General features: G+C 47.3%; 1 protein-coding gene across 12 annotated transcripts in view; it reads right to left on the reverse strand.

Annotated features, from left to right (window-relative positions):
• Eps15l1 (epidermal growth factor receptor pathway substrate 15 like 1) overlaps positions 1-27,997 on the reverse strand; it is an 81,979-nt gene that overhangs the window by 31,973 nt on the left and 22,009 nt on the right. For 8 of the 12 annotated variants that reach the window (XM_048442820.3, XM_048442816.3, XM_085680374.2 and 5 more), the window contains exons 5-17: positions 24,894-24,989; positions 24,060-24,122; positions 20,850-20,975; positions 18,116-18,175; positions 15,949-16,182; positions 12,933-13,090; positions 10,702-10,858; positions 10,377-10,462; positions 9,081-9,153; positions 8,419-8,580; positions 7,614-7,811; positions 5,970-6,140; positions 347-470 (exon numbers count right to left, since the gene is read on the reverse strand). In XM_048442820.3, the coding sequence (XP_048298777.3) occupies positions 347-470; positions 5,970-6,140; positions 7,614-7,811; positions 8,419-8,580; positions 9,081-9,153; positions 10,377-10,462; positions 10,702-10,858; positions 12,933-13,090; positions 15,949-16,182; positions 18,116-18,175; positions 20,850-20,975; positions 24,060-24,122; positions 24,894-24,989 (1,708 nt within the window). The remainder of the gene's footprint in view (positions 1-346; positions 471-5,969; positions 6,141-7,613; positions 7,812-8,418; positions 8,581-9,080; positions 9,154-10,376; positions 10,463-10,701; positions 10,859-12,932; positions 13,091-15,948; positions 16,183-18,115; positions 18,176-20,849; positions 20,976-24,059; positions 24,123-24,893; positions 24,990-27,997) is intronic. The other 4 variants (XM_085680377.2, XM_048442817.3, XM_085680375.2 and 1 more) reach the window with 2 other exon arrangements.

A 27,997-nucleotide genomic window follows, 5' to 3' on the forward strand; every position in this document is an offset into this window, starting at 1 on the left:
AATCACAACAAAGCAAAGCAGAAGCAGGAGGATCTTTGTGAGTTCGAGACCAGCCTGGTCTACAGAGTGAGTTCTAGGACAGCCACGGCTACATGGAGAAACCCTATCTCCAAAAACAAACAAAAAAACACAAAAATCTGTGGCTTAGCAGTTAAGAGTGTTGGTTGATCCTGCTGAGGGTCCAGGTTCAAGTCCCAGTGCCCACATGGCGGCTCTGACGTCCTCTTGTGCCCTCTAGTGGCACTGCATACACATGATGCATACACATGCAGGTGAAAACCCCATACACATAAGAAAGCATTTAAAAAAGAAGAGAAACAACAGTCCTTTCACAGACTGGGTGTACCTTTGAAAGGGTCAGCTCCTTTAAACGGGTCAGATTTGAAGGGGTCCTCTGCCTGGAAAGGGTCTGGATGCAGTTCTTGGGAGTTGTTGCTAAACAGTAAGGCTTTGTTTTTGAAAGGATCATCCTAGGATTGTGAAGAAAGAACAGGCTCTGAGTTACTTCTGACTTACACCTAAATCAGACCTGCACTTGACACAGTGTGAGCCAGGACAGAATACCTCAAGAGTAGTTCCACAAGTGGACATTTTAGAAAAACAACCCTAGACGCTGGTTTATTTGCTGAGATGCAACAGAAACCAGGCATGGCACACATGGAAACTCTGCACCACAGTTTTGCAGTGTTGCAATAAATCTACAACTCTAACAAAATCACTGAGGGAAAGGAGCAAATAGATGGAATCTAATCCACCCACATGGTAGAATAATATCCAACCTTGAAGAGGAAGGAAATCCTGCTGCGAAAAGAGGAGACTTGAATAGTGGAGAAGGTACCTGAACTGGTTTTCCCCTGCAGTCAGATTTATGACTACCTTAATTGTCATCATAGAAACTCCATATAGCAACTGATGGAAGCTGATGCAGAGATCCACAGCTAGCACTGGGCCAAGCTCCCAGAGTCCAGTCAAAGAGAGGGAGGAGTAATCATATGAGCAAAAGGATCAAGATTATGATGGTCCCACAGAAACAGATGACCTGAGCTAGTGAGAGCTCACTGACTCCAGATTGACAGTGGGAGAACCAGCATAAGGCCAAACTAGGCCCTCTGCATGTGGGTGACAGCTGTGTGGCTGGGGCAGTCTGTGGGGTCACTGGCAGTGGGACCAGGGTTTATCCCAAGTGTTTGAATGGCTCTTTAGAGCCCATTCTCTTTGGGGGGATACCTTGCTCAGCCCCAATATAAGGGGGAGGAGCCTTGGATGTGTCAGACTTTGTGACTCCCCATGGGAAGCCTCACTCTCTCTGAAGTGTGGATGGTGGGGTAGGTGGAAGGTTGGGGGAGCAGGAAGAGGGGAGGAAAAGGGAACTGGGATTGGTATGTAAAATGAGAAAAGATTGCTTTAAAAAAATAAGAAGAAATAAATAGAAAAAAAGAGGAAACTTGAAGATATGAAGCTAAGTAGAAATAAGAGGTCAGTGACAGAGAGATAAATGCTGTGTGATCCCTTTCATACAAGGCCCCTGGAGTCACCACATTCACAGGGGCAAAAAGTGGAATGATGGGGGGGCACTAGTGCCATTGGCCCCCAGCCCCCACAGTTCTATGTCAAGAAAGAAGTGGGCCGTTTCTGCCCAAGCAGGAAGTAAGGTCTGGGGTGACCCTGGTGTAGTGGGAGTTGCTAAAGCATGCAGGGCATTTTGCATTTTTATAAAAAGGTGCTTATTTCTAGAAACTGGCAAGTGTATTCAAAGCAGCAGAAAAAAAAAACAAAAAAACATTTACTTTTGAAGAGTGCTTTTCCATAGTGGAAATGGACCGAGGGGTGGGGTGACCCCTGCAAGCAGAATGTTGGGTTAAGAATCAGGGGTCTGTTTTGCCTAAGAGAGACACAATCCTTCAGGAAACGGGGCTACTAAACTGGAATCTTTTTTTTTCCCCTGAGGAGACAGGAGGTCTCTCTGTGCAGCCCTGACTAAATTGGAACTCACTATGTAGACAAGGCTGACCTTGGGTTCATACATCAGCCTGCCCCTGCCTCCCTGACTGCTGGGATTAAACGCGGACGCTATCATGGCTAGCAGATGGTTTCTTACAGTAGCACTCACAGTCGGGGAAGGGACTGTTATTCCTCCCATGACCAAGTCATTCAAAGCTGGGGCATCTGTGAAAGCAGACAATGGTTGAAGAAATGACTGACACGAATGGTCTAAAGGGACACATTCTAAGGCTTCCAGCACCTAGGACAAGAGTTCCTGACCAGCTTGGCCACACAGCAAGATTCTCAGGAAATGAAGAAATAAAGATTTAAAAAATAGTAAGCAGTAGTTACAACTTGAAGAAGTGGTGGGCCATCTTCTTACCTGGGACCAATTCTTCAGAGCTTCTGGGCACAGGCCTTCCTAGGGAAGCCAGGCCTGGCGCTCAGGGAGGTTAAGCACAGATGCAGTCAACGCAGCATCTGTTGAGGACGCCTGGGTGCTGCCAGCCCCGAGATGCATACCCCAGTGCAGCTGCTGGGGTTCAGGATGGAGAGGAATGTGATGGGAGACTCTGCCCCGTGCACTGAGGCAGAAGACGGACCTCTCTGCCACACCATGGGCAAAGGAAGGACACACAGCTGTTGGGGTTCAAGGACAGAGAGACACTGGCAGAAGGTTATGACTTAAGAAAGCCCTGAGTCAGGCAGAAGACTCTTGGACTAGCCCTGGGTGAGGAATGGGCTGTGTCTAAAAGACAAAGGGATGAGGGATGGAGTTTGGTCTCAGAAAGGAAGCTTACACTGCCATTTATGGACAGGGCTGAGTACTATCTATTGTTTACAATTGTTGAAGGGAGGGTGATGAGTGAGTGGGTTTCAATGGCACAAACATGCCTGTGAAGTGTACTACCAGTTCTCACACGGTGGGATGGTGGGGCCTACGCAGTAATGTCAGGAGAAATCGCACACCTCATGCAGCTTTGACACCGTACCCAAAGGGGGCCATAGAACAGCTGGGTACAGCTCAGCATTGTAGCCAAGGTACTGGCTCACATTAAGAATAAGGAAGAAATGGAGCTAGAAAGAAGGCTTTTCCCCACCCACAAATGAGAACACAGCCAGTTACCAGCCAGGAGAATGAAGTGTATGTCACTCTGGGAGACAGAATACAAGGCTAAAGACAGGCCTGTGTCACTTCCAAATACGGGACACATGCTATCACCATGTGCACAGAAGCGGATGAACGAATGTACAATGCCACTAGTAGATGCCATCTTCCCAGAACACTGAATCATGTGGTTATTCAATGATGAGGTAACTACATTAGGATGTGTGATAAGTTCCTTCACAGAGGTAAAACATATTAACTAATTTCATTTAATTACTAGCTTTTGCAACATGGAGGATGGGACCAAGGGCCTCACATACACTGGGCAAGCCCCCACTGATGAGCCACGTGCTCAGATGTAGAAAATGTCTTCAAAAGCAAGGCAGCAATTAACCCTAAGTTCTGCCTGCTTTCAGATTACAGATATGGTCACAGAGGACACCAAAAAATTTCTGTGACATCTTTGCTTTTTACAGTGTTGGGGGTTGGGTGTGGGGTGCATCCCTTTTATCTCAGCACTATGAGGCAGAGACATACAGATCTCTCTGAGCCCAAGGACAGCCTGGTCTACATAATTGAGGTTCCTGGTCAGCTACGGCTGTACCATGAGACCCTGCCTCAAATAACAAAACAAAACAAAATGAAAAGAGTGTTGGGTGGGGGCTCAATGCTGAAGCTCCTGCTAACTGTCCTGATTTAATATTCCCATCCTCAACTGAGTTCAAGTAACCAGCTAAGTAGCTCTCATTTACTTGCTGGGAGTCCATAACCTTGGCTCCTGAAAGTTACCGGGGCTGAAAGGGACCAAGGACCCAACTGTGCTGATGAATCAAAGTAACAAATGGGATGGTTCACGGCTTTTTCTCTGCTGGGTGGGCTATCTATCCATCAGTCACAAGAAATAAACATGACTTTGGGCTGGCTCAAGGCTTGGTGGTTGAGTACTTGCTAACAAGTGTGAGGCCCTGGGCTCCGCCTTTGCTAACACACGAGGCCCTGGGCTCCACCTTTGCTAACACATGAGGCTCTGGGCTCTGTCTTTGCTAACATGTGTGAGGCCCTGGGCTCCACCTTTGCTAACACATGAGGCTCTGGGCTCCGTCTTTGCTAACATGTATGAGGTCCTGGGATCCATCTTCGCTAACATGTTAGACCCTGGACTCCACCTACAGCACTGTGAAAGAAAAAAGTAATTAAGGATATACATACAGAAACGAGCATGGCCTTAAGATCCTATGTCTCCACCATTGGAACTTAATATTTAACTCAGTGACTCAAGAATCACCTGCAGAAAGTTGTAGATGTGCCACTCTGGTTGCACTGTTCTCCACAAGCACAGCCCCTAGCTGCACCCCATGAAGAGAACTGACGGAGCACTCTGCTCCAGACAGTCCCCAGATGGAAAACTGAACAAAGACCTTGCTTCAAAGTGTTTATTAAGAAATGGCAATAGCCCCAGAAATCATCTTAAAACTATTTGTACAAAGAGATGTGGGTTCCTTCAGACACAAGTATTGAGTTTTTAGGTAATATATCTGATAGTTACACTGTACAAGTGACAGCCAACCATGCAAACTCCACCTGGTTCAACAATGAACAAAAATACCCAGGTACAAAAGCCTTAGGTAGTAGCAGAAATGACCAGCCACCAGCAAACTGTCACCCACTGAGAAGATGCAGCCCAGGATGTGAGCCTGATAAAAGCCAAGGAGAGCCAGGCACACACCTTTAATCCCCAAAACTGGAATCTCTGGAGTTCCAGGCCAGCCTGGCCTGCAGTGACATTCTGTCTCAAGAGACAGACAGAAAAGAAAACAACAAACGAAGCAGTCTACAAGGGCAGGCTTAGAGTGAGCATTTCCCTGGCCCAGGACACAGGACAAGCCAGCTGCATGGGAAGCAATGGTGAGACCAAGTGGAGAGGGCAGTCACAAGAAACCAGCTACAGGCCACAGCGCAGGGAATTCCATGGGAATCCCATGGAACAGTGAAGCCTGAGATGCTGAGGTGGGCAGGAAGCCACCTGCTTTTGAGTCCAGGAGTGAAGAGGACTTCTGTGGGCAGACACAAGGGACAGGCAGAGATACAAACAGCACCTACTAAGTAGTCCAGGACAAGTACAGGCTTCCCTGTAAGTTCTTGGATGCGAAAGAAACACAGAGAAGAGAGGGAAAGGTGGCTGTGTTTAGAGCACAAGACAAGAAAGGAATCGACAAAGAGAGAAAAGCAGCAGGGCCGGAGTAAGGCAGAGCCCTGGAAGATGAGGCAGCCAAGTGGTTAAGAGCAGCATAGCAGCCCAGATACCAGGTCTCATAAGCCTAACCACAGAGATATCCGTAGGTGGGGGCTGATGGCTCCAACAATGGCATTGACAACTCGAGAGAAGGGTTACACTGCCTGGGCTGATGGCTCACAAGCAGTGAAGACCACAGTGTTGAGGTTCTCCCAGAAAGGCCAGTTGACAGCTGACCACACAGCACCTGGAAGGTGACAAGCTGTGGTGTTTTTAGTGTGCGTTGGAGGATGGAACCTGGGACCTGTGGTGCTTGCTACAAGCTGTACCTCCAGTGGTTTTCTCATCTTTCAGAATCACTTGACTTGAACAACACACGTGCACCCGTGGAACACAGAACTTCCATAGCATGGGACCACATTGGCTTTGGTTAGGTTTGCCCTCTACAATAGAAACACTTCTGTGGAAATGAGACACTTGGACTTCACAGCTTCTAGACAGCTGGATAAATCTGACCACCAGCCCCTGGGCCCTGAGTAGATTGCCATCAAAAACAAGGGGTGCCATGCACTGAGGGAGCCAGTGCCGTGTGCAGATTCTGCAGCTGCAGCAGAGCCCACGAGGACCAGGAGACGCTTACTCGACCTTTACCATGGCTCCAAAGCCGCCCCTCTCTGCCAGCAAGACGCCTTCACTCAGGGTGGCCAGGTCAGGCAGGCTGGTGCCAGAGACCCCATCAGGCACCTGGTCGTACTGTTCCAGGCTCCGGTGAGCTTCTAGATGGCTTTCCTGAAGCTGCGACAGCTTGTTTCTTGCCTGCAAGATAAATACCATGAGCATCAAGAATAGCTCGGGGTGCAGTCAGCAAGATGCCTTCCCCAGGGAATCATGCACATGGAAGGACTGACCTGTGCATGCTGTATACTACTCAGGATGCACTGATCTGTGAAAACCAAGACACCCTACTGCTCCAGGGCTCTGCATCCAGCCCCCAGAGGAGCACTTGCTCCCCCAAACATTTGCCAATTCTCAACCAACTGCAATTACACAGAATCTGGGATGGCAATCTGCTACCTCTTAGGGTTTTCACTACGCACGTGTTTTCCCTCACTCCCAGACAGAGAACTCAGGGAGAGGACAGTGACACATGCAACAGAGACAGCTCAGTGCACCCAATTGGTCCTGGACCCAACCTCTATTTCTTTATTTTTGTTTTGTTTTGAGACAGGATCTCTCTACATAGCTCTGGATGTTCTAGAACTCACGATATAGACCAGGCTAGCTTCAAAGTCACAGAGACCCACCTGCCTCTGTGTCCCAAGAGTTGGGATTAAAGGCATGCATTACCATGTCCAGCTTTTTGTGATTACAATTGTTGTTCTCTGTCTCCTCTATTTTAAAAATGAATATTGGAATGACGGAAAAGCAAACACAGGAATGTCAAAATGATATCTGCTGTGTAGCATCTGCTAATGAAAGACAAGAAGAAGGGGAAGAGGAGAAACCAGCAGAAGGTCTGCAAAGGCTGAGGCGGAGAATATGTCACAAATTAAAGGCTGACCTGAACTATACAATGAGAGTCTGTCTCAAGAACAACAACAACAAAAAATCTCAAATCCAAAAAAACTGAAACAAAAACCAAAACAAACAAAAGAAATGATGATGGCTATGGTGGAACACACCTTCAAACCCAGCACTCAAGAGATAGAGGCTGGGTCTATGAGTTCAAGGAAAGTGGTTTACATAGTGAGTTCCAGACTTGCAGGGGCTACACAGTGAGATCTGTCTAGTACCATCATCAACCATTACTCTATCAGCAATTCTATGTGCATCTTGAACCATCTCCATGTAAGACTCTGAAGGATGGAGGAAAAAGCCTGAAAACAATCCTAAAGAAAAATAACCCCCACGTTGCCCTGCCAGTCTGTAACCTTCAGACAAGCACTTTCAGTCTAGAGGACAAAGGTTTTCTTTCCTATGGATCAAGGCCCAGTACCATCCTGTTCTGTGGCCTGCATACCAGACACCACCACAAAATTTAATGCTCACTATATGCAGAAGGACAGGGCACGATCAGAGTTTCCTCCCAGCTGCCAGGAAAGGGAGGCCCAAGCACTCATGGAACAGTATGCCAGGCACCCTGAGCCACAATGCATAAAGTCCCATCAGTTAGTCTCCCCAGCACCACTGACCCACAGCACACAGGCAGGTGAGACAAAAAAAGCCAAAGTAACAGTGCAGCTGCACAGGCGACCCAGCTTCAGTTAGCCCCCAGCCCCATCAAAATACCTGGTTGATCTCATCCTGCGTGGACTTCAGGGACTTGAGGATGGTCTCCAGCTGGGCACGTCCTGCCTGGATGCTCTGCTCCAGCTGTGTCTCCTCCTGCTGCAGCCGATTCAGCTCTGACTTGGCCCGGTTGAGATCATCCTCTTGGGACTTCAAGTCTGACTCCTGAGACTGGATCTGGGTTTTCAATGATGAGATCTGAAGTGATAGTCAAAGGACTCACGAGTTAGGGATAGAAAGACAGACATCGAACTTTTTCACTGTGTGAAGCTGGGGAGGTGGTTAGTGGGTATACATGGAGGCTGCCGAGCCTGAAGACCAGGGTGGGCACATAGAGTGGAAGGAAAGGACCACTAACCTATACACACACACACACACACACAATCTCTCACAAAAAAATGAATAAATATAATAATAAGTATTTTTTTTAAAGGCAGAACAGGGGACTACAGAGATGGTTCAGTGGTTAAGAGCACTGACTGCTCTTCCAGAGGACCTGGGCTCAATTCCCAGCACCCACATGGCAGCTAACAACTGTCTGTAAATCCAGTTCCAGGGGATTTGACACCTTTACACCAATGCACATAAAATGGAAGAGGCAGAGAGGCACCTGGAACCGTTTCCTGCTGTGGGACACAGACCACAGTCAGGTGTCCAGGCCATGGTTACGAAAGCCATGCAATTCTGCAATTTCATCTCTAGGAACAGAGGGATCATTCACGGGTCGGGAGATTCCACTCCAGGCATTCGGTCATCTGCTGGCTGTTAGGGACACTCAGCACATCTTCCACACTGTGGGACTCACCATCTGGGTCTCATCCTGGCATTTCTGCCGCACATCACTCAGCATGTCCCGCAACTTGGCCTTTTGCTGGTCCATCTCATCCAGGCGGTCTTGGGCATCCTGCTTCTGTGTCTCAAGTTCCTGCAGACTGCTGGTTTCCCTGTCCAGGTCATTTTGTAACTCCTAGGGAAATGGGAAGGTGCTGACTGACAGTAGTAATGGCCCTGAACAAGGAGAGATAGATTAAAAGCATTCTCTGGGCTTGGCTGTGGCTTTGTTGGACCTCTGTAAGATTATGCTCCATCCCCATGCTGGCTGAGAGTGAGCATGAGGTCCTGGGTTCTTGTCTGGCACCTGAGCACAGGTGAGGCAGGGTTTTTTTTATGGTCATTGCCTACCAAGTATGAATGAAACCCCAGGTTCCATCACCGATGCTGGCAAGGAAACAAAAACACTTTGCAATCCCAAAGCTGTTTATAAAGCATGTTCCCTACACTCAGCACAAAGCTGCCAAGCAGTGGTGGCACACACCTTTAATCCCAGCACTGGGGAAGCAGAGGCAGGTGATCTCTCTGAGTTCAAGGATAGCCTGGTCTACAGAGTGAGTTTCTGGACAGCCAGGGCTACACAGGGAAACCCTGTCTCAGAAGGAAAAAATACAAGCCAAGGTGCAGCATCCATACCTGTACTTCGCTGGTTTTCTGTCTGATGGCCTCTTCCTTTTCTCGGATGTCTTGTTCCAGTGAGTACTTCTCTCTGTAGGTTTAAAGACAACGCGGAAAAAGTGAGTCCATACACAAGGTATGCAGCTGTGACCCTGACTTCAGACCTGATCCTATACATTCCCACACAGAATGATCCATGTGTCCTGTCCCCTCAGGTATGCCATACAACTGGTCCTATGTCACTGTGACAGCCTATGTCCTGAGGTCCTCATCAGAGGCCAGATAAATCAGTTTCTAAAACTGAGAGAAAGAAGCCGCTCTCTATACATTATCTAGTCTTAGGTACTCTTTACAGCAACACTCCTGGACTAACCAACAATCCCCCACCCTAGGGTACAGCGGAACCTGCACACAAGAGGTCCCTCTCCCAGTGCTCACTGCCTGAGAGCACAGTGTCTTCCCCATCTGATGGCCAAAGAGGAAAATGGAAACTCCTAGGTGTGACAGGGACTTGCCAAGCCCTTACTTACTTACTCTGAAGGTTCAGGAGGCAAACAGGGAGGTATAAGAGTGGTCTCTAACATTAGCAACCACCCCACTCAACAGCCAGCAAGAAAATGGAGAGCTTGGGCTCAAAGGGGCAAGGACCCAGAGAGAAGCTCAGGCACACACGTTTGCCATGGGCTCCAACACCCCAGACAGTTGGTACAGGCACCTCCATAACACACTTATGCCACTGCACTGCTCAATTCTATGACTGTCGCACAGAGAGACACCATCCCCTACATTCCACACCCAGTGAAATGCTACTCAGCAGCCTGACATTGAAGGTCCGCTCAACAAGAGTAGAGGACACTGAGGACAAAGGTCTGCACATGAATGCCAACCAGCACCACAATAAACAGTGGACTCTGAGGAGCTATTGTGGGAATGGGGAGATACGGTAGAATTTTCTAAAAGGCAGGACTGGAAACAAAACTGGGCTCAGGGAGCCATGTGGAGTGACATGGAGAGCAGCAGTAGTCACCCAGCTTGTGGTGAAGGGCAGTGAGGAACTGGCCCACTGTGCAGACCAGGTGCTCCAGACTAGGGTCTATCTCCTAAGCTGGGCTCATCCCTGCTGTCTGTGTCCCTATGCAACTGTGTAGCCACAACCGGCTGAGGCTACCTGGACAGTGTGGGCTCAGGAAAACAAAGACCCAAACAGAAGCAGATCTGAAAAGACTGTGTCCTCCCGTCCCTCAGAGGCTTACTGGGGGCATGGACACAAGGCTGCTGCATCACGAGCCACCAGGGAAGAGGGCAGTCACATACCTCTGCAACTGAGAGATCTCCTGGCTAATGTCATCCAGCTCCTTAACACCAGTGAACTCCCCTGACCCGAGAGTACACGAACTATCCTAGGATCAAACGTCAGACACAGAGTCACAGGAAGCCAACAGCCCACATCTTTGGTACAGCAGGGGACCAAAGTGTTGGCCACTGGTCTGAGAACACTCCAGGTGGCCCAGTCACAGGATGCCCCAAACCCATCCCCAACCTGGGCTTGGGGACTGAGGACTTAGGGGCTCTTGGAGCATCAGCACCACCTTCTGGTGGGTGGAGGGAACAACAGAAACAAGGGTGTCTAGTTACTCACTGGAACAGGAGTGCCTCTCTCCGAGGGTGGCACCATGTCTGGCGAGAGGACTTGAGGAGGGTCGATGCCTTTACTGACCTTCTGCTGAATGAAATACATAGCTAGCGCGAATTGCTCTTTGCTTAACTTCCCCGTTTGTCTCGTATCAGCCAGGGCCCTGGGAGAGACGTGGGATGCAATTACACACCACAGCTGTGCTTGCCACCTACCCTGATCATGCTCCACTTACTAAGCAAGCCCTGGGCATGGCCTCCACATTTCCTCAGTGCTGATAAGCACCTACCCAAGGCTGGTAACAGGCCGACAGTACGGGAATGAGGGACTGGTCTACACAACTGAGGTACCTGGTCTCAGGAAGGACCCTGCCCCTAACATACACTTCTAGCTAACTGTAAGGGTCAAGACTTTCTTGGTTCACCTCATTCAAGGTACTGTAGAGACGCAGTTGCCCCATTAGCTCCTGTGCAGAAGGCGCAGGATTACGCTCTGATTCCTGGAGAATCTGGAGATCTATAGGTTGTGAGTCAGTGGAGACAAGAGCTGCACTATGGAGGTCTGGAGACACAGTCCCTGCCACAGTATCTGTGCCACCAGGAACTTGCCTCTGGCCTCTCTGTTCCTAGTGTGGAGTAAGAGAACAGGAATGTCCCAGACTTGAGCTGGCAGTGAATGGCCTCTTGAGGGGCAAACACTTCCACTACTGGTGACCGATGCAACTGCTGTTAAAATGCAGTCATTTGCCAGAGGCAGAGCACAAGGTCTTCAAGGAAAGCAGTTACTTGCAGAGCATTGTTGAAAAACAGCAGGCTTGGGCTGCTCTCTGTAGCTCCTCCATTATTTGAGTGCAGCAGCTCAGCTCTGAAGGAGCCGGCAGCCTGTCTAAAGAGGCAACTCCGTGACCGCTACCCCTTGGCCAGCTCTCTTCCCTGCCCAGCTAGGATTATTCAAGATGGTTCTTTCTGGCTATCATGTAACCAGCTCAGTTTCCCTGCTGCGGTCAGGAAGTCACTCAAGATCCTGGTCCTGGACAAGCTAACAATGCCCAGGACCAGGCAACCACAGGAGCCCCATTCTGAGATGGCAGAGGGAGGATGAAGGTGGCTCCTCCACCCAGCACCAAGTGTTACACAGTGGCCACCATCTACACCAGAACAGTTATGAGAACCCTGAGAGTGAGCCTATTGGCTCGTGACTGTCTGTCCCTGTGCTGGCTAATTTTTTTAAACTTTACACAACCCAGACACATCTGGGTAGAGGCTTCTTGAGAAAATGTCTCCATCAGATTGGACTATAGGAACCTCTGTGTGTGCATTCTCTTGATTAATGACTGAAAATAAGAGGCAGCTCACTGTGGGTGGTCCCTTTGCAGGTGGTCCTGAGCTGTATAAGGAGGCCGAGCAAGCCATGAGGAGCAAGCCAGTAAGCAGCACTCCTCCATGGCCCCTGCTTCAGCTCCTGCCTCCAGGTTTCTGTTTGAGTTCCTATCTGATTTCTCTAAGTGATGGACTGTTAACTGAAAATGTAAGCAAAAATAAACCATTCCACATTGCTTTTGGTCACAGTGTCACAATAGAAATTTTAACTAAATCAGTCTCCCATAGGAGGATAGGGTGGGGAGGGTTGCTAGACCCTCATCTACACATCCCAAACACTGTATGTAATTCTGCACTAATCTCACATAGCCAGGGATCTCAGGATGTGCCAAGATCCACTGTGTGTAGAAAGTGCAGTTGTAGAGGTCATCAGCCTTTCTGGGGTGCCCTACACTCTTGTAAGAAGCATCTCACCTATGAACTGCAAGGCCAGTTAAGTCATTAGTGCCCCAATGGACTTCAGTGGTATGAACCTGGGTATATCCTTGGCGCCCTATGTGTGTGTGTGGGGGGAGGGGTGTGTGTTACATCTCCCCAGGAAAGGGTTCCCATAACACTGAGAAACAAAGGTCCTACTCCCTACCCTCCTCCCTGTTGGAAGCAGGTGTTGCCCTTTCAAGTAGGACTTCACTAAACTGTCAAGGCCCTCTCTGGCTTACCCAAGTGACAGGCACAATGATTGTCACAGGTAGCTGAGGCAAGGTAAGGCTTGTGGAGAGATTGTCCCAACAGAGCTCTCCAGTACGAAGGCTGACCCAACTTCCTTGTTCACTGGCACCTGGGAAACTGGAGCCCTTCCTCCTGTCTGCCCCCTTCCCAGCCTCTCAGAGCCACCTCCACCATGGCTTCCACTCTTACCAAATGTGTGCTAGAAGGTTCTGTGTGAGGCCTGAGTGCATGAAAATCTCCTTTACTTCCTGGCCACTCACATAGCCATCAAGGTCCAGGTCCGTCTTCAAGAAGATCTCATCAAAGCGCATCTTATCTGCCACAGGCACCACCCAGGCCACTGGCGGCTGAAACATATTACAAGAGTGACTTACCTATGAGCCCTGTTCTAGACTGAGCTAACATCTAGGCTCTTTTTTCACTTTTAAAAAATAATTTATTTTTAATTGGTGTTTTGACTACAGGTATGTCTGCATAAGGGCATCGGATTCTCTGGAACAAGAGTTACAGACAGCTGCGAGCTGCCATTGGGTGCTGGGACTTGAACCCAGGTGAGTCTTTTCTCTGAATGTGGAGAGTTTAGAAGCACACACTCTGGGCTCTGTGAAGACACTGTACCATTGGTGTTCAATGAGGACACCACTGCAGGGCACTGGCACCCTGGGGGTTCTGGAGCCCAGGCTTCACAGACACCAGGAAACAATTTCACTTACCTGCAAGTGAACAAGAAAGTTAATTCTGAATCCTTCTAGAAATTTTTCTAGGTTATTTATTTATTTTATGTGTATTGGTGTTATTGTCTATGCATCACATGCGTAAGTACAGACTGCTGTGAGCTGCAATGTGGGTGCTCAGAATTAAACCTGGGTCCTCTGGAGGAATAGTCAATGCTCTCATCCACTAAGTCAACTCTCCAGCCCCATACCTCTAGTCAATCTTCTTAGAGAATTGAATCAAAGTTTTCTCCTTTTTTTTTTTTTTCTGTCAAGAAATAATGGTGTAGGACCTCCGAGGAATTAGGCCTGAGCCAGGACCTCTGTGGGTCTGGGCATGAGTCTGGGACCTCCGAGGGAGTAGGCAGGAACCAGAGATCTCTGTGGGTCCAGGTGTGAGTCTGGGACCTCAGAGGGAATAGACCTGAGGAAGGACCTCTGTGGGTCCGGGTGTTGGCCCGGGGCGTCAAAGGGAGTAGGCAAGAACCAGACACATCTGTGGGTCCAGGTGTGAGTCTGGGACCTCTGAGGGAATAAGCCTGAGCAAGGTCCTCTACAGGTCTGGGCACACCTGAGCCTGGGAACTCCGAAGGAGTAGATCAGAGCCAGAGTCCTGTACAGGAGCAACCCCAAGCCAGGGACCTCTGCAGGAACAGATCCAGACCAGGGACATTTACAGAAACAGGTCTGAGCCGAAAATCTAGGCTAGAGCAGGCCTGAGACAAAAACTCCAAGGGAGCAGAGCAGAGTCCAGGAGTGACCAATGGGGGTAACAAGAACCGTGGCACTGACTGTACCACAAGAAACAACCATCTGAGCTTTGGATTCAATGACCCCTAGAAGATTAATCAACAGAATCACAGGCAGCCCCAACCACACCTACTAGAGGAAAAGATGAGTAGAAAAGGTAAGAACACACGCAACACGACACCAGTAAAACCTAAAGACCCTACAACAGCAAGACTTGAACAACCAAATACAGATGAAGCAGAAGAAAATGACCTAAATAATAACTTCAGGAGAATGTTTGAAACTCTTAAAGAAGAAATGAGAAATTACCTCAAAGAAAGGGAGAAAAAGGCCAACAAAAAATTGGAAGACATCAGCAAATCCCTTAAAGAAAACCAAGAAAAAGCAATCAAACATATGAAAAAAAACTATTCAGGACTTAAAAACTAAAATAAGGGCAACAAATGAAACACAAGAGAACTATAGAAACAGAAATCATGAGAAAATGATCAGGAACCGCAAATGCAAGCATTAACAGCAGAGCTGAAGATACAATAGAGGGAATAGACTTATCAGTTAAAGAAAACATTAAATCTAACAAAAGCTTAACCCAAAATATCCAGGAAATATGAAACACTGTGAAAAGGCCAAACCTAAGAATAATAGGTATAGAAGAAGTTTAACTCAAAAGCACAGAAAATATATTTAACAAAATCATAGAAAAAACTTTCCCAACCTAAGGAAAGATGTGCCTATGAAGATACAAGAAGCTTACAGAACACCAAACAGACTGGATCAAAAAAAAAAAAAAAGTCTCCTCGCTGCATTATAATCAAAGCACTAAACATACAGAATAAAGAAAGAATATTAAGAGCTGCAAAGGTAAAAGGCCAAATAACATCTAAAGGCAGACCTATCAGAATTACACCTGACTTCTCATTGGAGTCAACGAAAGCCAGAAGGTCATGATCAATCATTATGCAGACATTAAGAGACCACAGATGCCAGCCCAGACGACTATACCCAGCAAAACTGTCAATCACCACAGAAGAACAAAACAAGACATCCCATGACAAAACCAGATTCCACCAATACCTAGTCACAAACCCAGCCTACACAAAATACTAGAAGAAAAACTCCAACCCAAGGAAGTCGGCTACACCAACAAAAACAGACAATTGACGGTCTCACAGGAGTAAATTCCAAAGGGAAAAACACACAAATTAACATCACCAACAATGAAAACTAAATTAACAGGAGCTAGCAACCACTGATCATTAATATCCCATAATATAAATGGACTTATAAAAAGACATAGGCTAACACATTGGATACGAAAACAGAATCCATCCTTCTACTGAATGTGAGAAACACACTGCAACCTCAAATTTAGACATCATCTCAGATTAAAGGGTTGGGAAAAAATATTCCAATCAAATGGACCTAATAAGAAACAAGTGGGTGTAGTTATCCTAATATTTAACATAATAGACTTCAAACTAAAATCAGTCAAAAGAGACAAAGAAGGACATTTCATATTAGTCACAGGAAAAAAATCCATCAAGAGGAAATCTCAATAATGAACATTTATGCCCTAAATTCAGGGGCGCCCTTGTATGTAAAAGAAAGGAGAGGGGAGAGGCAGGGAGGGGACCAGAGAAAAATGTATAGCTCAATCAATAAAAAAAAGAAAGTTAAAAAAAAAAAAAGAAAAAGAAAGGAAGAAAGAAATAATGGTGCAGGACCGGACAGTGGACACTGACCTGAGTCTGCTTGACACTGTGCTTTGGAGACAGGCTGCCTGTGCTGTTGAGGCTGCTGACGCTGCCATGGGATGGTGTGGAGCGGAGGCTGTCTTTGGGTGGGGGGCTGGCAGGCAGGACAGGCACAGCTCCTGCAAACACTGTCTTCTTCTTCTTGGAGGGTGGGATGAGGGATGGGGGCAGGACGGAGGGCACTGGTTCCTTCTCCAAGGCACGGTACACCAAATGCATGGCCTGTGGTGCCAGAGAGAAGAGAAAGGAACTGAGGAGCAGGGGCCACAGAACTGAAAGAGAGTCTCATGCAGTCTTGGAAGCCATGGGAACCCCTAGAGGCTCCAAGGAATCTGGTCATCTTTTCTCAGACATCACCCTCCTCTGCAGTTTCTTGAGCCATGTTGAATTTAGGCAAGTGAAGCGAGCACAGACAATCATCCAGACACCATACAGCCAGTTCTGAGGGTTCCTTGTGAGCAGAGACAACCATTCAGACACCATACAGCCAGTTCTGAGGGTTCTTGTGAGCAGCGACAACCGCCCAGACACCACACAGCCAGTTTTGAGGGTTTCTTGCCAAGGTTTAAGTTACCCGTGGTCTGAAATGTTAGGTAGGAAATTCCAGAAACAAAAGACCACATTCATAACACTTCTATTATAGTACATTGCCATGACTGTTTTGAGACATGTTTCTCAGGCTGGCCTCATGCTCACTAAATAACTGACCTTGAACACCTATCTTCCTGCCATGACCACCTCCAGAGTGCTGAGATTACAGGCATGTGCCACCACACCTGATTTATGTGGCATGGGATGACCCCAGGGCTTTGTGCATGCTAGATAAGTACTCTACCCACTAAGCTCCAGTCTCTGCTGCAATTACTTTATTTCAATCGTTATTAATCTATTAGCAATAAAAATGCTGTAATAGCCAAGAACAGACAGGAAAAGTGAAGTACATGTATGTAACAGATTTGACTGAGTCCATCAGTATGTGGTATGACCACCAAGCTCCAGAGCTTGATTACCAAATTTCTGAAATCTGGAGGTGCACAGACCCTGAAAGGAGCTTCTACTTCAAAATACTCAAGAGACACGGAGTAGATCCCAGAGGGGACAGAGAGAGGACAGGCAGGGGGAGCAGAGGGACACGTTCTAAATCATGTCTATGTATTTATTTATATGGAGGCAAAGTCTTAATATGAAGTCCAGGCTGGACCCGAATCCCAATCCTCCTGCCTCAGCCTTCTGAGTACTAGGATGACAGGTACACACTGACAAATAAATAAATCACAGCTTTTGGAGATTTATTTTTATATCTATGAGTGTTTTGCCTGCCTGTGTATCAGTCCACTAGGTGTGTGTAGAGCTCATGGAGGTCAGAAAAGGGTGTCAGAGCTCTTGTAACTTAAGTTACAGATTGCTGTGAGCCTCCATGTAGGAGATGGGAATCAAACCCTGGTCCTCTGCTGGTGCTCTTAAGCCCTGAGACATCTCTACAGCCCCAATATCACAGATTTTAAAACCTATTTTAAAATGTAACTGGAAGTCCAAGTACTGTACATGTATAATTCTAGAACCAGGGAGATAAGAGGCAGAAGAATCAGAAGTTTAAGACCATCTTCAAGCCAGGCAGCAGTGGCACGAGCCTTTGAGCCTACCACTTGGGAGGCAGAGGCAGGCGGATATCTGAGTTTGAGGCCAGCTGGGTCTACAGAGTTGAGTTTCAGGATAGCCAGGACTACACAGTGAAATCCTGTCTCTCTGTAAAAATACAAAAACAAACAAAAAAAGACCAGCTCCAATTATCTGAGACCCTGCCTCAAAAACACACAAAAACAAACAAAAAAAGACCAGCTCCAATTATTACAAAAATAAAGGCACTGTGTTTACAATTTATCTCCTTGAAAATGATCCAGGAAAAAGTGTGTGTGTGTGAAAGAGAGAGAGATGGGGTGGGGGGAGGATAAGGAAGAGACAGAGGAGGAGGAGGAGGAAGGATGGTGAGCAGGCATTGTAAGACTACACTGGATGAGTGAAGGCAGCTGTGGACCCTGCTGTGCCTGTGAACTTTTTCTAAGTATTAGAAGAGGTCACACAGAGACCCCCATACCCACCCCATGAGTACTTCCTTAGGCCTCAAAAAGGGAGGAGCAGGACACAGAGGACTTACCACAGCAAACTCATCTCGGTCCAAATGTCCATCCTTGTCAATGTCACTGAGGTCCCAGACCTGTAAGGGACAGAGAGATCCATGGGGAGGAAGTGCCTATAAGTCTCACACAGCACAAGCAACATCTGAGTTAATAGTGAATGAGACCACAGCAATCAGAGGCACTTAAGAAGCTGTGTACCTGTCGTTCCACACCCCCCACATACATACACACACACATACATACATACATATGTATACACATGCACACACACAAAGAGAGAGGGTGAGGGGCGGGGGGAGGGAGAGAAAGAAGAGAGAGAAAGAGAGAGAGAGAGAGAGAGAGAGAGAGAGAGAGAGAGAAGAAAAGGAAAAGCATTTAAGAGCTAGTTCGTGACAAGAAACTGAAGCAGGAGAATTGGAAGCTCAAGACCAGCCTGGAGTATATAGAGAGTCCTAGGCCCATCCTGGCTATATAGCAAGATTATCTGTGGTGGTCTGAATGGAAATGGCCCCCATAGGCTCACATATTTGCATGCTTAGTCCTCAGCTGATGAACTGTTAAGGATTGGGAGGTGTGGTCTTGTTGGAAGAGTTGTGTCATTGCAGGATGTGCTTTGAGGTTTCAAATGTCCAAAGCAGGTCAGATCAAGTTTCTCCCGGCATCTCTGCCTGTGGATCAAATGTGTGCTCTAGGCTACTGCTCCAGCACCATGCCTGTCTGCCTGCCTGCCTGCCACCATGCTTCCTGCAGTGATGATCACAGACTAACCTTCTGAAACTGTAAGCAAACCTTAATTAAATGCTTCCTTTTATAAGAGTTGCCATGATCATAGTGTCTCTTCACAGCAATACAGAACACTTACTAAGATCCTACCTAAAAAGATCAAAACAGGGGGCTGGAGAGATGGCTTAGCGGTTAAGAGCATTGCCTGCTCTTCCAAAGGTCCCAAGTTCAATTCCCAGCAACCACATGGTGGCTCACAACCATCTATAATGAGGCCTGGTGCCCTCTTCAGGCATGCACGTAGACAGAATATTGTATACATAATAAATAAATATTAAAAAAAATAAAAAGATAAAAACAACCCTGCCACCCTCCAGCTCTCTGAAAACCATTCTGAGGGAGCTAATGGCCAAAACAGAGACCTATACCCTTCCTAAAACATGTTCACTGTGCCTACAAAGGTCAGGATAAAAATCACATCCCAGGTAACTCTTTCAACTGAAATTTAAGTAAAACTGGAGTCCTCTGCAGTTTTCTTAAGCCCTAAGACATCTTTCCAGCCCCTGTATCACAGATTTTAAAGCCTAATTTAAAATGTAACTGGAAATGCTGCAAATGCCTACGAGTCTATAACTTGGGCGACAGAGGCACATCTAATGAGCATTAGGAAATGGTCTCTGAGAGCCACCGAGGATAATGTTTGTTGTATTTAGGCTCTGCTGCAGGCTAGGGCCTTGGGCTCTGGCTGAACAACCATGGTCCCTCTGTAGCAAGGCCTCACAGATGACAATAAGCTTGCCTGGCTCACGTACACCAGGAAGCAGGCTGCCAGGATGAAGTCTTAGCCACAGCCACATCCCTCTAAAGGAATCATGCCTATAGTAGGGGTCTGGAGCTAAACACACTGCACTAATATGAACAAATGCAGGGTCCTGCTACAGACTGGCCTGGCCTTAAACTTATATCCTCCTACCTCAGTCTCTTGGGATTATTAGGTATGTATGTCCACAGCCACCAAAACTAAGGCGGGGAGGGGGGGTGCACTACAGAGGTGGAGTGGGAATTTAAGGGTTACCCTGTCAAGATGGGGTAAATGGTAAAACCAAAAAAGGAATATCTAAGACTGTTTCTAAACCCGCAACAGAGCTGAAAATGCTTTAACCTAAAAACTGACAGTCAGGAAAAAGCATCTGCTTAAAAACAGAAGACAAAGGTCAATGAAATGGCTCAGCAGGTAAAAATGCCCGCCGCAAAGCCTAATAAGCTCAGTCTGATTCCCTAGGTCCTTTGATCTTCACAGATACACAGCGGTGTGCACACATACTACATACATGCACACACTTAATTTTTAAATGAAGGTAGCATGGTGGCTCACACTTTTAATCCAGCACTTGGGAGGCAATGGCAAACAGATTTCTGTGAACTCAAGGACAATACTGTCTATATAATAAGTTTCAAGTCAACCAGGGAAACACAATTAAATCTCAACAACAACAAAAAAAAATTCAATGTCACTTGTTCTTCAAAGCTAGGTGTGGTAGCATGCTCTTGTAACCCCAGTACTAGGGAGACAGAGACAGAATGAAGCCTGGACTCTTGGCCAGCCAGCTACTTAGTACATTCCAGGCCCAGGGAGAGACCCTGTCTAAAAAAGCAGTAGCCAGCAGTTGAAGAGTGCCCAAGGTTGTCTTCTGAACTCCTCATGTACATCTACTCCTATGCAGACACCTTTAAAAAAAAGAAATGAAAAGAAACAAACACACAAAAGAAAGGGGCTCAGTGCTGGGCTTGGAGCAGGCTCTGCTCTCACAGGTACATGTAGCCATCTCCCTTCTGCCCCTGCCTCTTGTCGTAAGAAGATGGATGCCAGCATCTTCCCAGCAGCAAAAGAGCAGTACTGATCCTCCAACTACAGAAGAGCCAGACGCGTAGGACGCACCTGGTGGCACAGTACATGGTGGGAGGAAAAGGTGACTGTTAGCGGACAGACACACCACAGTATAGGATGGGAGAGCACCCAGGTCTTACCCTGCCCAGCACATCCAGAGGGAGTTTTGAGTTCATAAGGACTGGCTTGACCTTGTCTCCAGAAAGTAGACCATTGACTGGTAGAAGACTTTCAAAGATGCCATCAAACTTTGCCTTCTCCTCCACCTACCAGGAAAAAAGGAGCTGCAATGAGTATAGAGTACACAGTCTGGATTCAAACCCGGCTTGTCTATACAGAGCTCAGTTGTTCTAGGGTGAGCAAGCCCAGCTGCTGAGTTTCCAGGGAGAATTTATGGCCTGAGGGCCATGGTGAGCAGAAGAGAAGCTGGTCCATATCTTGTTCTGCCTCATGGCAAAAGGGACCTAGCCAAGTAGGGCAATGATTTTGCAGTGTCTCAAGGAAACTCATTAAATGTCTAGTTTGGTAGCAAACATGGCCCAAATCAATCTCTAGTGCGGCTAATGACTCATATTTCTCATTCCAACAATCAAGATGGAGCTAGGAAGATGGAGGGCTTCAGGCTAGCCTGTGCTACATGGGGAAGGCCCTATCTTCAATTTAAAGAGCAGAAGTCTTGCTTCTCAAAGTTCAAACATAAGCTGTGATGGGGCTCAGTACAGTGAAGCCTTAAATTCTAATCTCATCACTAAGAAAAAAGTTTTAAAAAGTGTGCTGGTGCTGTGGTTCAGTGCAGCATACACAAAAATCCCTGGGCTCCATTCCCAGCACTGCATAAACCACAGGGCCCATCTGCAATCCCAGGACTGAGGAGGTAGAGGTGGGGGTCCAAGGTCATTCTTGGCTATATAGAGTTGAAGTCAGACTGGGCTACAGGAGATCCTGTGTCAGAGAAACAAACTAAACAGGGCTAAGGGTATAGTTTGGTGGCAAAGCCCTTCCTGAGAAGCTCAAGGTCTGTCCAAGGATAGGCAGAGGAGGACGTCAGGGGCAGTCACCAAGCCAGCCTTGGAATAAGAGTGAAAGTAAGACACACAGAAATAAGAAAAGGAAAAAGCCCAGAGGCAATAGGTAGTTGGGATAATTTAAGATAAGAAAAGTTAAGGCTAGGCATTTATAATTAAGGATAAGCCTCCAAGGGATTTATTTGAGAGCGGAGTGGCAGGCCCCACAAAAAAGCCAAAAAAGTAAAAAACAACATTTTATCGTTCCAACAAGGGACTAGAGTAAAAGAAAATCCAACAACAGGTCACTCTCTCTCTTTTTCTTTTTTGTCTTTTAAGACAGGGTTTTTTTTGTATAGCCCTGACTGTCCTGGAACGTGCTCTGTACCAAGCTGGCCTTGAATTTACAGAAATTTGCCTGCTTCTGCCTCTGGAGTGCTGGGATTAAAGGTGTGCACGACCACTGCCCAGCCCAGCTTTCTGATTGTTTTTTTTTACTTGCCCTGAGATAGTCATAGGTTCCTTCCTCTTCTCTTAGCAAGGCAAAAATGATTCAAACTACTGCTTAATGAAAGAGCAGGACAAGTCCAGAAGAGGGGCAATAAGTGGATCTGTGTTCCTGCCTCTGCCTCCTGAGTGCTAGGATTAAAGGTGTATACCTCCGTTGCCTATTTGTAGTAGTCCCTCTCATTCAGATCTAACACACACACACACACACACACACACACACACACACACACACACACACAAAAGGAGCAAGCTGAGCAAGGAAAATCACAAAAGGTCCAGTTCAAGGAGAAAAAGGGCATCAGAAAGTGTAATGGAGCTAGTACAGTGCTCAATGAAATAAAGGGAGTGGTGACTTCAAGCAAGACTCCAAGCAACTAAACTTCCAACTTGTGAAAAGAAATTAAAGTTTAGAACCAGGCCTGGTGGTACACATCTTTAATCCTAGCACCAAGAGGCAGAGGCAGGCGGATCTCTGAGTTTGAAGCCAGCATGGTCTATAGAGTGAGTTCCAGGACAGCCAGGACTACACAGAGAAACCCTGTAAAGAGAGACAGAGAGAGGGAGAGAGAGAGACAGACAGACAGACAAAGAGAGGTTGTCATGGTCTCAGAAGAGACTTTGGACTTTCAAACAGTGTGAAGACTGTGACAGACTGGAGACTTTTGAAATTGGACTGAATGTATTATAGCTACAAAGCCTTTGGGGGCCAGGATGTAGGAATGTGGTGGTTTAGAAGAGAATGGACCCCCAAAAGCTTATAGATTTGAATGCTTGGTCACCAAGAAGTGGCACTATTAGGAGTTGTGACCTTGTTGGAGGAAGTGTCACTGTGGGTGGGCTTTGAGGTTTCAAAAGCCCAAGTCAGGTCCAGTGGCTCTCTCTCCCCCTGTTGCGTGTGGATACAGATATAGAACTCTCAGCTCCTCTCCAGCACCATGTCTACATGCCACCAGGTTTCCTGCCATACTAATAAACAGACTAAACCTCTGAAACTATAAGTAATCCCCAATGAAATGCTCTCCTTTATAAGAGCTGTGGGGGTGACAGTGTCTCCTCACAGAAATAGACACTAAGACAGCCACTATGCTTGTTTGTCCTTCCTAGAGGCAGGACCACATTGCCCTCTACGTGAAAAGGGAACACCTTAAGAGCTGGGTGAGGTTTTTTGCAGAGCAGTAGGTATCTAGGAGAGGGAAGATGGGTCATGGCAGAGCTGGAAGGCTGTGTACAGCAGTGTCTCTTCTCTATCTTGAAGAACCAATACAAGTAACACAGCCCCAGGTGCAGCCTGAGTGCACAGAAATTAACTGCAACCTCAGATTCTTAGCTCCTTTGCTCCCAGACACAGCTGCCAGCTATACTGAAAGAATGTGAAAATTGATTTTTCAAGCCGAGCATGCCTGTCCTCCCCATCCTAGGGAGACAGAGGCAGAGGATCAGAAGTTGGGAGCTCCTTTAGCTACAGGTTGAGCTTGATGTCAGACTGGGTGACGTGAGACCCTTTGTCTATAAAAAACAAAACAAAACAAAACAGGGGCTGGAGTAGCCCTTGGTTAAGAGTAGCCAAGTGCAGCTTCCAATGCCCAAGTTAGGTGACTCACAACAGCTGGTAATTCCAGCTCCAGGCCTCCCCCACTCTCCCCGACCCTATTATCTTTGGTCCCCAAGGGCAACATACCCACCACAGACATACAAACAATTAAAAATAAAATCTTAAAAAACAAAATCCAAGCACAGATATGATCCTCCGATTCTACGGAGACATAGAGATGGCAAAGGTGCTTCCAAATGATACACACGGCACGCATCAATTATGGCACTGTCCCCCTCACTTACGCGCACAGCCCAGTGGGTCTCTGTAGACGATTGTGTGGCCATCAGTGGGCTGCTAGTGTCATGCTGAGGAAAAAAAGAACAGGATCACATGTGCAAACACAACCAAAACGATCTCATTGCAAAGCGGGAAGGTCACAAACAGGGAATGATTTATGACCCCACAGCTCCCCTCCCAGGTGTAGACCCACATGTGCACACGCAAATCCATTCACAGCTGTGCTGCTCCCAACAGCCAAAGGTAGAGGCGACATCACAGAGCTCAGCAAATGGACAGAACAGCCAATTACAACAGTACAATGTCCTGATCTGGGCAGACTGAGTGAAAGATGTACACACAAGGCCATACCCTATGCGACTCCACTGAGAGCAACATCAGAAAAGACAACCTACACAGAAAGAAGATGCGTGGCTACTAAGGAGTGGGAGATGGGGAGACAAAGAGTAAGACATGGCCCAGGGTCTTTCTTTTGGGAGGTGAAAATTGGAACTCAGGATTAATGGCTGCACGACACTGTAGTGTGTTAAGGGCTACCTAACTATGCATTTTATTTATTTTGTTTTATTTTCAAGACAGGGTTTCTCTGTATAGCCCTGGCTGTCTGGAACTAGCTCTGTGGAGCAGGCAGGCCTAGAACTCAGAAATCCACCTGCCTCTGCCTCCCGAATGTTGGAATTAAAGGCATGCCACCATGCTAGCTGAACTGAGCATGTAAAAAAATGGGGAATTTTATGATATACACATCTCACAGGAAAGACAAGAGAAAACATGGAGCATCATTCACACAGATGTGCAAACACACGGTACCAAGAGAGTATGATGGCTTGCACACTCACAAATTTCGGTGGTGGCATGGTGAGGCTCAGATTGCTCAAGGTGACTTCATGGCCACTCTGTGCACAGGCCACCAATCTCAATGCAACAAAGAAACCCTGTGGATCCAAAAAGAGGAGGCATGAAGAGCATAAGGCTGGACAGCTCTCACTTTCACTGTGATGACCACAGACACCACAGCAGGCAGTCACTGGTAAGTACTGAGCACTGAAACATTTTCAAGCAAAGGGATTTTCTCAAAGGCAGTGCTCCTAGGTCACAACGCGAGAGTGGTCCACTCGCTCACAATGACTAATGACTGACAGGTCAAATATACACAGCCTGCTTTGTTTTGTTTTTGTGGAGCAGGGATAGGGCCTGAAGCCTCAGGAATACCATGCCAGCACTTTTCTCCCAAGCCGGGCCTCAGCCCAGGTATTGGATTTAAATTTTTTGCTTAAAGAAACTATGAGTAGCCGGGCGGTGGTGGCACACGCCTTTAATCTCAGCACTTGGGAGGCAGAGGCAGGGGGATCTCTGTGAGTTCGAGGCCAACCTGGTCTACAAGAGCTAGTTCCAAGACAGGCTCCAAAGCTACAGAGAAACCCTGTCACGAAAAACCAAAAAAAAAAAAAAAAAAAAAAGAAAGAAAGAAAGAAAGAAACTATTAGTATTTATTTGGGAAGAGGGGTCATGTGCATCTTGAGGGAATTCAGCTCTCTCCTTCTCCCACGTGAATCTAGGGATTAGGAACTGAACTCGGGTCATCAGGCTTGGCAGCACCTTCACCAGACGAACTATCGCACTGACCTCCTTTTTCTTTTTTTGGTTTTTCAAGACAGGGTTTCTCTGTAGCTTTGGCACCTGTCCTGGAACTAGCTCTTGCAGACCAGGCTGACCTAAAACTCACAGAGATCTGCCTGACGAATAAATACTAATAGTTTCTTTAAACTCTGGCTCTTTTGGAACTTGCTCTGTAGACCAGGCTGGCCTCAAACTCAAAGATCTGCCTGCTTTGCTTCTGCCTCCCGAGTGCTAGATTAAAGGTGTGTGCCACCCTCAGAGCCCAGAGGTACAGGCAGTTGTGAGCAGTCCTGCCTGTGGGTACTGGGGCCTGAACTCAATTCTCTGCAAGAACAGTAAGCATTCCTCTGGCCTCCTTTTTAGAAACAGGTTCTTTAACTACGAAGTTGAGTCTAAAGGAGAACTCTCAATTCTGCCTCAGCCTCCTGAGTGCCAGAAGGACCTGTATTCTGTGATGAGTTGTCAACTAGCAGAAAATAAAGTTAGCTGACAAAGAACCTTGATCAAGGAACTGCCTCCATTAGACAGGCCTGTGCACCTGTCTGTGGAGCACTTTCCTAATTATGACTCACACAGACAGTGCCACCCCTGGGCCGGCAGTCCTAAATTCTGTAAGAAAGCAGGCTGGGCAAGCCATATGGAGCAGGCTAGGGAAGCAAGCCAGAAAGCACTGATCCTCCATGGCTGCTGCTCCAGTTCCTGCCTAGAGTTCTTGGTTTTCCTCAGTGATGAACTGTAATCTGTAAATCAAGTAACCCTTCCTCTCCAGGTGCTTGTAGTTTTATCAGTGACAAGGCTAGGGCAGGTGTGCACCCTACAGCAGAGCTTTTCTCCTGGCGTAAGAACATGGGGAGAGAGCTACACCTTTCATAGAGATGTTCACAGAAGCTGTGGAGAAACACATGGTGTCAGAGGGAAGCTGAAAACAGGGCAGGATGGTGGTCAGAGGGATCAAATCAGGTCCCTCAGCACCTTCACTGAGCGGCCGAGCAACCCCATCACTGCTGGTGTCAGTGGCCAGCAGACAGACAGACTTGAGGCCTCAGGACATGGAACAACCTCAGACAGTACCTTGGGGGAAGAGCTGGGGAATTCACTTGCACCCAGACCCTGTGAGCACAGCACCGCAAAGCCTTGTGTAAGACTCCCACAGCCAGAACTTCGGGACAAACACAATTCCATTCAGAATACTCCTGAAGAGTAGATCCGAGGGCTCCAAGGGGAGGTCTGAGAGTTAAGCTGATCTGCACATGCCTCCATGGTAGAGGGCACTGGAAAACACCCGGCCTGGCTGCAAGCCCTGGTTAGTGCTATAACCACAGCAGTCTGACACAGCATTGGAATTGTGTGACCAGGCATCCCTGGGAAGAGCTGGCTACAAACATGGGCTAGAAAGGGTGTGTAGGAACCCACTCAACTACACTTGGTCTCTTTAGAGAATTCTAAAATTACTTTGAAAAACAACAGTCTTTAGGTTGAAGACATAGCTCTGTGGTTAAGAGCACATGCTGCTCCCGCAGAGTTCAGTTCCCAGCACCCCATCAGGCAGCTCCCAACTGCCGATCACCTCACCTCCAGGGGATCTAGCACCTTCTTCTGACCTCCATGGGACACATACACACACAAATTTTTTTCTAGTCTCTCCCCACCCCCATCCCTGTGGGCTTTTCTGTTTGATTGGTTTTCTTTAGAGACAAAGTCTCCCTGTGTAGCCCTGGGTGGCCTGGCACTCCACATGTAGACTAGGCTGGCCATAAACTCATAGAGATCTATCCATCTGCCTCTGCTGCCTGAGTGTTGGGATTAAAGATGTGTGCTACCATACACAGTACAATTTATTTTAATTACCTTAAATCTTTAAAGTGCTTTAATCACTGGTAAATTCATCATGATATTTAGGTTTGTTTTGTTTAAAAGTGTGCATGTATGTATACATGTATGTATGGGTGGGTCCTCTGAGAAGCCAGAAGAAGGCATTGGATCCCTAAGAGCTGGAGTTAGAGGTGGCTGTAAACCGACAAATGTGGGTGCTGGTACCTAAACTTGGTTACAGCTGAGTCCTCTCTCCAGCCCCCTTGCTCTTTAGTGACACAATGGGAACTACCTAAGAAGAAGTCTCAGTGAGGAGCTGCTTCAACTAGGCGGGCTTGTGAGAGGTTCCTGGGCCAGGAAAGAGTACCCTATGTGTGGGTGCAACACCCTTGGGCCAGGCCCTGGGCTGAATGAACAGAAGAAAGCATTCAGGTCCCTGTGCTTCTGACTAGATGTGACCAGCTACATCAGGTTCCAGCTTGACTTGTCCCAAGTGGCTGTGCCTGGAGCT

The sequence above is a fragment of the Myodes glareolus genome, chromosome 23, assembly GCF_982192425.1.
Source record: "Myodes glareolus chromosome 23, mMyoGla1.1, whole genome shotgun sequence".
Lineage (NCBI taxonomy): Eukaryota > Metazoa > Chordata > Mammalia > Rodentia > Cricetidae > Myodes > Myodes glareolus.